The 10944-nt window shown below is 37.6% G+C and overlaps 1 protein-coding gene across 2 annotated transcripts in view; it reads left to right on the top strand.

The window, feature by feature from the left end:
• Positions 1–7932: 7932 nt before the first annotated feature.
• Positions 7933–10944, top strand: part of TSC1 (tuberous sclerosis 1) — a 16766-nt gene continuing 13754 nt past the window's right edge. Inside the window, exons 1-3 of one of the 2 annotated variants that reach the window (XM_010282624.1) lie at positions 7933–8038; positions 8891–8994; positions 9649–9801. In XM_010282624.1, coding sequence (XP_010280926.1) covers positions 7933–8038; positions 8891–8994; positions 9649–9801 — 363 coding nt within the window. The remainder of the gene's footprint in view (positions 8039–8890; positions 8995–9648; positions 9802–10944) is intronic. The other variant, XM_010282625.1, reaches the window with a different exon arrangement.

Below are 10944 nucleotides of genomic sequence, written 5' to 3'. Positions count from 1 at the left end.
GGGCTGGGGGCGCTGCCCCCCCCCAACAGCCGAGGCGCCGCTTTAATTTTGCGGTGTTTATCGAAGAAGGTTCAGCGCCTCCGTTTCAAACGCTGAGTAGCGAATTCCAGCTGTCCCGTGCCACAGTCCCTCGCTGAGGAGATTTCCTCGTCCGGGGTGCCAGCAGTTGTTAACAGGCTGTCTCCTCGGTGAGGAAGGTTTTTCGTGTTTCCTTGCTCGTGGGTAGGTAACGTGAAGTCAGGATGTTGTTTACTTATACAAGAAAACATTTTGCTTCCTTTTACTACAAAGAACTTGGAAGATTGCAGTTCTGAAGTTTTCACCCTTTGTTTGCTAAGGATGCAGCCTCTATCATTGTTTTATCAGTTCAGTCAGTGCTTCTCTCCTTGTTCTTTGGTTTTGTTGTGTGTTTTTTTTTTAATGAGTCTTTTACAAGGCAATGAGTGAGAGAAAGAACATGCCTTAAAGGAGCGTATGATTCAAAACCCATAGAAAGGACACAGAAACCGGGGTCAGGTTTTGTGTGCAGAACTGCTGCTTCCAGAGAACCTTCCAGTGGATGCTAATACAGAAGGTTTTCATTCTTTGTCTGATCTGATCCTGTAGTTTCCTCGCATTAACTTCTGTGGCAAGTCATTAGAAATCCATCATAATCGAAGCACTACTGAAGTGATCCCATTAGGTGGAAAAGTTGTTCTTCAGTTTACATGTGTGAACAACTAGAAGCTGAATCTTTGCAAACTCAGGAAGTTTTAATAATTAGTGCAAGCATTGGGAATACATACTTCTGTCTGCAGTTGACTTTGCTTTGCTAAGCAGTAATCAGGTACTCTGCTTATCAGAAACAGCTATGCTATGCTTAAGCTTAAAATAAAATCATGGGCTTAAAATCCTTTACTCAGTAAAACACTTTTTTTAGTTTGTTTTTGTTCTATTAGTTTTTTAACAGCCTAGTGAACCCAGTACTAAATTGCCTTTATGAGGACTTGCACGGACTTAATCAGATGAAAATATAGTCGGAATATCTAATATCTAATTAAAGATAAGCTTTAATTAAAATTATTTTATCTTTGTCTGTGCTTAATCCTGGCTCCTTAACTCTTTGTTGCTTGAGAATTTACTTATATGGTGACTGATAAAAAGTAGCATTATTAAAGGGTTCCCACGTGAGATATACTGTCCAACTGCAGATGTTTTGGTGTTTGAACATTTGACTTTAGTAACTATTTGTAGTTTAAAATGAGTGCTGGCCCTGTTTAGAGCTGGACTGCTTGGATATTGACTTGTACCAAACACCTTATATGAGCTGATGATGTGATTACGAAAGTCAGGTTCTATAAGAACTGAATAGCCTGTAACACACATGTGCACATGCATGCACAAACATCTCTCTCTTTGGAGAAGACACCTTCTGTAATAAATAAATCAAATAATCAAAGCACTTTTTAATGGTGGAGGCAGGGGAGAGGTACCAGATTTTATGGCATATTACAGACAGATGTATATTTTTTTGAAAGAATATTGCATCTTAGGATCTTGGCCTTGTGTGTAGATGCTATATTTTCATGTAGTTTAATAAACATAATGAGGAGAAGTAATATTACTTCCTTTGTTAGCATAAGCATTTCTTTGGGAAGTGCATTAAGATACAGAACAAACTTCTTGCAGTGGTGAACTGCTGTCACTTTCCTGGGTAGGATTCTTTTTTGGTTTTAATTAAAAAATTACACATCATTTGGTATTGTTCTGTGTAATGCCTACTTTAATTCTTGGAGTAGCTAAAATGCCTCAACTGAGTACACTAGGTAGTTTGCAGTGGTTTCATGATTTACTGAATTGCAGCCTAACTCTTTGAATATGTTTAAAGGTTTCTCTTGGCGGCAAAAATCTGCTGCAGAGATTTAGGAGATCTCACTCCTTGTGTTACTGCGAAGTCTAGAGCTCTCTTGTTTACCTGTTCATAGTTTTAAAAAGATTCTTTAGTTGAACTTATTTTCCATGTGTACTGTTAATTAAATTGGCATAGTAAAACAATGCTTGTTCTTATTAATTCGTTTACTATTAATGTATGCAGTTGTGTATAAGGAATTAAAATAATTCCCTTTCAGGTTAGTAACTGGCTTGTTAGCATGGCTTCTGCCAAAGGGTTAAGTGTCAGCCCTACCATGTTTGGGCTTTTTTTGACATGCATTGCTTTTAAAAAAGTTTCCCTCTGACAGAAATTTGATGGGTAGCAATTATCATAGTATATTAGCACAGCATAGTTTCAAAAGAGTCGCTGAATATGATTCTCTCTCTTTGTTTGGGGTTATTGGGGTTTTGTGATCTTGCTGTTCCTGCAGCAGTTAAGCACCTGTAACAAAGTACAGGAGAATGTATATAATATCAAGTTATAACTATAAATAATTATCAACTTTTGGAGTGGGATCTCAGATCTTAAAATAACCAGGAAAAAAATGGACTACTAGAAGAAGCCAGACACCTTTGTTCTTTAAAAATTAAGAAATAAATTAAAGTAATTGTACTGCCAATTGAAATGATAAGTTTGAACTGAGGTTTAAAGTGTTTAAGTTACTATTTCTGGGTGGTAAAAAAGGGAATGAGCAGCTGCGTACTTTCCTATTACCACCAGTGTTTTTTTTTCTCCCTACTGTCACTTCTCGTTCATTGCTTATGTCACTTCTGTAGTCTTAGTGTTTAGTTTACCTGTGAAGAAAATACAAAATGAAGTATTGTTAAGAAATATAAAACCGGTTTGGATTTTTGTATATCAGGTGGGGTGGAGTGAGGTGTATCCTTTCATGACAAACATTTCAAAGATTTGAGTGAGAAGGGCTGCTTTGTTGTCAGCCTGCATTTTTCTTTGAAAACAGTGATTGCTGTAAAATACTTCTGTCCTCATTGATGGCCTCTGCCAAAGTAGTACCTGAGAACTTGACTTTACCTGCAGCAGAAATCAGATGGAAAAGTGTAAGTCTTGAGGTCTGGCTTCACTTCACTGCTGTTAACTGTGGTCTTACGTTGTTGAAATCCTCCTTTTCTCTTGTGATGGGGAATAACCATTTACTGGCATGCCCCAAATTTAACTTATGATTAATGAAGAGGGATGAAATGCTGATGTTGATCCCCTCACACCACCCCCCAGAATAAGTGCTTCTCGTGCCTGAATTTCTACGTTGTTGCAGCAAATACTAAGGACATTCTGGGAGGAGTGTGTATGTTGAGTGTGTCCCCCTCCTCCCCACCGCTCAGAGAAGCATAACTGGCACTACCAGCTGCTTTTTCATTTGGCTTGAGATAATAATACACTGAACAGAAGAACATCTTCTCTTGACAGAAATACTTACAGAAGTCATGCTCTTTTGAAATACTCTGCTCTTTCTCTATTTATCCTTTTCCAATAAGTATTTTTACAGTCTTTTCCTTTGCCTTGAGTTTGTAGCTTAACAGTATTGTGTTGTGGTTAAATTAGCTCCTGGAAAAGAAGATTTTAAACAAATTGGTTCTTGGCTTGTGGGCTTCTCCTTTTTCTTCTGTAAGCTGGCTCCAAAGTTGTATTGGTACTTAAAATTAATATGTTTTATTAAAATTTGTCTTTATGAAAGTTCTTGAATGTAAGACTAAGAAGTTTGCTATTGGTGTTTAAATCTTCAAGTGAGATTAAAATGTTGTATTTTCAAAAGTATTCAAACTGATTTTTTTCACTCTTTACTACCTAGTGCCTTGGATCTTTTATATGAAACTCATTTGAAAAGTTAGTGGAGAATCAGTGACTGAAAACATATGGAAAAGTTACTTCGTTTTAATCCTGTCAGTTCCCAATATGGCTGCAGGGATGTGGAAATTCTTCTAATAAGGGAATGACTGCAATAGCTAGGGATGGAAGCATTAAAGAGACCCTTGTTGTACACTGTGTAGTTGAGAAGAAAGACGTGGTCGTGATATGATACTACAAAGACTTAAGGAGATCCTGTTCACCACAGATGTGGTGTCAATCCCAGAATACTGTGGCATTCAGTGGATGATCTCACTGTTTTACAAGGTAATGGAAGTTCCTTAACCCAGCCAGTCCCAAGTTCCTTATCTATGAGATTTGAAAATAACATTACAAATTACTTGTGGGACTGGTCATAAATCATGCCAGTACTGTGGCCCCTGGGAACTGTACTTCGTCTACCAGAAGTGTTTTCTGATGGAAGTTAAAAGCCTGTTGCCTGTAAACTAGATACTGTCTTTACTTTAAAAAGGTCTGACACGATTTAAGACTGTTGCTGGAATTTCCTTGTTTGTTCATTTATGTTGGGCATCATGGACCCAGTATGATTAGAGGATCTCAGTCTTAGTCTTAAGATTTCAAATCTGTTCCTCAAAAATGACTTTACAAAAGATCCTGCATCGAGAAAGCTGCGATTTGCTCTTGTAAAATTGTGACTGTTTGTGTATAGCAAGGTGACAACACTATACTGGTGTTTATATAACTTCAGCAGATAAACTTTCCACCTAGTGAAGTACCTGTGTGTTATATTGTCCCATTTTTAGGTGTGGTTTGGAATAATTTTATTAATATTTTGCATACTGGCTTTTGGAGTAGAGATTGCTCCACTTCATGTAAAGTACTTCAGTGCGTGATCAACTGATTGACAATGTCATTTAAACTACACTGGATTTATTGGCACAAGGTCACTTGAGCCATCTGTTTTAATTAGTTTAGGGAGCCAGGGAAATTATTGGTTACCTACGTGAATAGTTATCAGCAACTAAGCTTGCCTTATCAACCTTGCCTTTATCTGATTGTAGTGTTTGTGCATGCCATCAGGCCAATAGCATAAAGTTTGAAATCCTCTTACCTACTGAACACTTAAACCAGTATTTTTCCCATCTGTCTGCAAGTGTGTTGTTGAACCTGACTTCCAGAAACACGCATATTTCTTGATTTCACCATGCTATAGTTTTTCCTCTGGCATGCCAGAATTGGTCAAAACTTCTGTTGAGGTTTTTACTGGTGTGAAGAAGATCTGGTCCATGTATAATAGTATTGCTAGAGGAAAAGAAGAAATAAAAGCATTCTTTTCACTCTGGTGGGGGACAGGGAATCAAAGAAAAGAGAGTTGACAAAGTCTTTATGGGGCAAAAAGCAGAGACTAGTGTTTATGCTGCTTTAATTCTCAAAACAGGTTTTGCTTGCAGCTGGTTTGGGGGTGTGGTCATGCATCTCTTGTTAACAAGACTTTAAACAACTAATTCATGCTGCTTAGGAAGCTGGTTAATCTATTGCTTAATCATAGCTGAGACTGTATTCTGATAGAAATTGAGGCACCTATATGAGCAAACTCTTTATGGTATCAGAGATAGTGTTCTCAGAAATAAAGGAATATATTACTTGTAGTAAACTATTTCCTCAAGTGTAGTTCTGCATGCATTCTGAGTATCTCAATTTAGTAAATTAAATACTACAGTGGTTACTAGAAACTAAAAAAGCAGTTGACTCCTGAAAATGAGTAACAAAGTGGAAGGTTGACTCCTTAGGTTGCATGGATGAGTGGCTTTAAACTTTTTGAAAGGATGGTGTCACTCTTGGAACATTGCTTGCCTTCTAAACAGCAAGCTCTTTGAGGAAGAAGTTGAAGCTTGGAAGACTGCACAATGTAGAAAAACAAATGAGAAAAGCCCAACCAGAACCCCAAACCACAACAAATCCTAGCCCTAATCTTTTTGGAAAGCAGAGATCCATTCTGTATTTGATTAAAAGGCGATTTTGTTCCCCCACCCCAATTATTATCTTTAGTTGCAAGTCTTGCTTACACTACGAGCCAGTTTTAAGTCTGTAGTTTTTAAGGTCTTGCCAGCATGGGACGTGAAAAAAAATAGTATTTAAATCTGAAACACTTCAGTTAGCAGACTGTTAGCTGCTTGTAGATGAACTGAAATTTTATTTGAACTGTTCAGCTAGGCAGCTATGATCATTGAAAACTGAGGGAGGGGGAGTGTTCTGAAACTGTGATTACTGGAACACTTCAAGAAAGTTTGTTGCTAATGAAAAGCCTGTTGTGAGTGTGGTGCCATATTATCACCTTTGAATTTGCAATCAGTGCCAGATTAAGTAAGCTGATGTCTTGTGGCCCTAATAAAAGTGACCTTGGGCAGTTCTGCAACTACAGAGTGGTATGTTGCAAATGACAAAGTTTACTGGTAGATAAGTTAACTCCTGCTGTTCAGTAACATTGTTAAACATAAGTTTTTCAAGAAATTAGTATGTATATAAGTAATTACAGCATTATCATTTAAAATAGAGCACTGATATATGGTCCTTGGCTAAAGTCTAACAATGTTTTGACTAGACTCTAAAGACTTAGACAATGATAGTAATTATTCTAGGCTCAGAATTTGGTAGGCTAAGGGAAGCCTTCTTTGTGTATAAGATTTTACCTACCGTAAATAAAACTCTTCAGCAGCTTTTGAAGGTTCACAGTACAAAACTGTAGTCTTACAAAAGCCATGTAGTTGGAGGCAATTGCACAGCTGAACCTGTGGACAATTCTGGAAAGGGCAACTGTGCTACACTTTGGTGTTTTTCAAACTAAGGGCTGGCTTTGCTCATGCAGGAGGTACAGAGTTCTGCTATGCTTAGTAAAGAACTTAATGCTGTTCTGAATATACACAGTTTGATGAGGAAGAAATAAATTGTGCCTTTTGTTAACTTCTTCATGCTTTTTCTTTATTAGTGATCATGAAAGGTGTGTGGCTGACAGCATTGCAGACAGAAGCTCAACTTGTCCACAGAACAGGTGCTGTATACACAATTCCAGTAAAAAAAAAATCTTGTGTGTAATCTTGGTATGTGTCAGTCTTGTCTTCCATGGACAAAGTGGAAAAACGTATGCTAGCTGGAAGTAGGAGGAAAGACGAATTGCTTGCTAATAAAATTAGGTGTGATGTGAAGCCAGATTCTTTCTGTCACTGGGAAGGATTCAGCATAGGATTCTTACGGATGGAGAAGAACTTGATTCATTTTGTGATAGACAGGTAGATGTATGTGATACCTGAATCCTTCCCTTGATGGTACATGGGGGAACCCATCTTAAAAGCCTGAAATTTACTCCTGCTTAGTACTGTGAAGCTGACCAGTCATGTTATCTGCACACTGTTGCATTTAATAATCTATACAGTTTTTGCACTGCAGAGTTTTTAATATATAATGCACACATATACATTTGAAAACATGCTATGTTGTGCTGCTAAACTTGTCATTTAGAGTGGCCAAGGAACAGCAGCTGTAGTAACCCTGAGTTTCCCAGCAGCTGCAACTTGGCCACGTTGCAAGTATTAAAGCACAAATTTATTAGTATGCAATAATGCAAAGCCAGGGGCAGTGAATTTCTAATCTAGCCACAGGAGTGGAGAAGGATCTTGAAATGCGTATTTTCTCCAGAGTGTAGACCACTATGCAAAGGACTTGAAAGGTTGGTTGAGGAGGAATTGCTGTAAGAAAGTGAGAATGGAGTGATTCCAGGGAGCTATTTGCATTTTATTCAAAACTTTAGTCTTAGTTGACTGACCTGGAAGAGGAGATTAAAAAAATAGGGTAAGAGAATTCTCTGACAGTCTATGCATGCTAGCTGAAGTCTTCCGTAAAACAGGTTAATGTCTTTTTAAAAAAGATTAAGAAAATGCTGCTTGTGCTTCATTGGCTTCTTTGGAAACTTTTCTTTTACAGATTTTATTGCAGGTGTGTAAACTCTAGCAATCCTTTCAGTGTAAAACTGTTAAATGGGCAATGCTTCAGAAATAGCAAAGTGGTGAGAGATTTAAGATGAAAATGAAAAAAAAGAAAACTCATTCAACTGCTCTGTCTTCTCTCCTAGTCTGGTAGAGAGGCACCAATGAGGAACATCCAGAAATTTTAACCTCCACATTCACATTAGTACGTGCATCATGGCACAGCAAGGAAATGTTGGTGAGCTCCTCTCAATGCTGGATTCTCCAGTTCTGGGTGTCCTGGAAGATATAACAGCTGCATTCAGAGATAATCTCATTTGTGGTATGTATCCTTTTATGTAATTTGAGGAAGGGTTTTGCTTTTACACCAATGAAAGTAGAATAATGTTTTTTTTTCCTTTCAAACACAGTCTTTGCAAATGCAATATGAAAGAAATTCTTGATACTTGGGTTTGAAATTGCTTTAAGGATTGACGCTTCTCTTCAGTCCATTTTGCTTAATGGCATGCCTCGTGGAAGGTCTGTTATATAATTGTTAAAATGCTGTTATAAAATGACTAGATTTTCATGTGGCATAACCTCAAGTTGTGAGTTGATGAAACTTTCTTTGTCAAGTATATCTGGAAAGAATTAGGTGTCATCCACATTGTGGGAACTTAGTGGGATTTTGTTCATTCGAATAACAAACAACAGAAAAACAACCACAAACAAAACAGCAGACCCAGACTTTCTTGAAAAAAAAGTTGCTGCTGTTAAGGCATTCCTTATGTTGATAGAGCCGTTTCAGAGCAAGACAGCACTGTCAGTGTCTTTATCCCTGAACTTTATCTGCTGAAGGGAGAGGTTGTAAAGTTACTCCTGAACTCTTTACCTGTATTGGGTAAAATACTCCTGCAGTTCAGCTACCTCTACGTTTTTAAGGTTAGGCACAGTAATTGTGTGTTATTAAAAAACTTAGTTATTTTCCCTGAGCCAAATGCAATTGCTTGAATGGTTAAGAACTAGAAAATGTAGTTGAGAGGTCTCGTTTTCCTAAAGGTTTGGTAACGCTAAGCACTGGTTTATATTATGAATTTTGTAATAGTTGTGCAACATCCCTGTAATAAATGCTTCATTTTTAGTGTATTGAGAATGTGTGTGTTGTTTTTTTCTCTTGCTGTACACAAACTGATAGACCGTGGACCTATGCTTGTGAACAACCTGGTGGACTATTACTTGGAAACCAATTCTCAGCAGGCACTGCATATACTGTCCACACTGCAAGAGCCTCATGACAAGGTAAAAAATTCTTGTCATTAAGTATGGCAGATCTTAGCCTGCTATTGAAGCAGCCATTAAATAGCCTCTATTAGAACTCCTTTTTACCATTCTGGTATAGAATTACCGTGTTGTAGAGATGCAGTATCCCTGAAGTGAGACCAGTTTAAGTTTTAAAAAAAACTTCAAAGGTCTCCATTTCTTGGGTTGCTTAAACTGACCTAATTAAGCAAAGAACTTCTTAAATGAAAATTTTCTGAGGACTGATGTTGTCTCTTCGCAATGCTACTGCTGCTTGTTCAGGGTTGGGTTTGTTAGCCTAAACCAAATTGGGTATTTTGAGAACAAGCAAGGATTTTTAAATAGATTGACAGAATGGCACTACAGAATGTTTTATTTCTGCTGTCCAGAATTTTTTAATTATTTATTTATGATAAACATTTTGAAGTGTAGTGACTGCTTCTGGACCAAATAGTTTACATTTCACTACCAGCAGACTTTAAATTTATTGCTAGGTTTTATTTGCTCTTAGATCCTGTATATTTGTAAAATGCCCATAGTTTTCATAATTGGCAACGGCAAACTGGTGAATATAGCTTGGTGAAAAGGCATATATACCAGTTAAATATAAATACCTTTCCTTTTTCGACCACTCTCTGCAAAATCTTCTATCAGCATCTACTGGACAAAATTAATGAATATATGGGAAAAGCTGCTACCCGTTTACCCACTCTCTCTCTGCTGGGACATGTGATAAGACGGCAACCATCTTGGAAACATAAGCTTTCTCAAGCACCTCTCCTACTTTCGTTACTTAAATGTCTCAAGGTAAGAACTGTCGGTATTCTCCATAAAATACTTGTACATCTGATGTAAACATGCGTACTTGTAATACAAAGCATTTGTTTTCTGTTTTGATGTAATTTAGTTAAGCTGTGAGAAGAGATAAAATTTTGATTAAAATACTGAGCCACAGTGTAATTCCATCAACTAAATAGTCAGATGTTACTGACAATCTTGTTTCTAAAAAGCCACTGTCACTGCATAACTTTGGGTTAGGAAAGTTTACTAAAACTTTTCTAAAAGTAAGTTAAAGACAGAGGGGCCATTGGTGAAGTTGATGGGTATCTTGAATGTGAACTTAATGAGAAATACAATAACTTCCCGTTAGTGCATTCTGAAATTTGTGCATGTAAGGTAAAACACTCTACTTGCAGTGTAAATGGGCCATGCGATAAATTATTCCATGGCGAAATTACCTTGGAATTAGCAGACTTTCCCTTCTTAGTTACAGATGTGCTGGATTACAAGGAGCTAGCTGTTTCCCCATGCTTTGTTGTTTTTTTCCCATCTGCAAATTTATCAGTTATAATACTGTACAGTATTGTAACAGTTTATAAAGAATGGAAAGTGTTTTGAGACCTAGAATGCATTGTCAGTAATATCTTTTAATACGATAGTGAAGTATGCGTATTAGTCATTTAAGTCACATTACAGTGCAGAATGTAGTTAAGTGCCAGTGCTCTTCAAAACAAAAACACAATGAATTTGTAGCTGCCAAAGAAGCAGCTACAAGTGCTATTACTGGAACTCCTAGCATGCCTGACGAGTTCTGTTATCCTTTTCAGTGTGAGTCTTACTTGATCGTGAGGGGAGTGAAGTGTGTCAGAAAGCTGGTGGGAGTAGAACAAAGATGTGGAAGAGCTAGGGATGTGTGCAGAGGGATAGGGATGGACATGAAATGTGCTGTGAAAGGTCATGTCTGACTGAGGGAGAATAGAGGCCATAGATTACACAGAGGAAGAAAAGTCCGTAGCACTGAATATGTCTAATCAGCCAGAGTGGTTCTTGGGAGATACTGAGACCAGCTCAGTGGCATCTGGCCAGAGGCTTACCTGTGCTGTTTACACCCCTATCCTGACAAAGCAGAGGAACTACAAAGGAAAATGCTCATTAAGCTGGAGAAGCAAG

Source organism: Phaethon lepturus, unplaced genomic scaffold (genome assembly GCF_000687285.1).
Source record: "Phaethon lepturus isolate BGI_N335 unplaced genomic scaffold, ASM68728v1 scaffold48902, whole genome shotgun sequence".
Classification (NCBI taxonomy): Eukaryota; Metazoa; Chordata; class Aves; order Phaethontiformes; family Phaethontidae; genus Phaethon; species Phaethon lepturus.
Note: the sequence above shows the minus strand (reverse complement) of the source record. Positions and strands in the feature narration are given on the sequence as shown.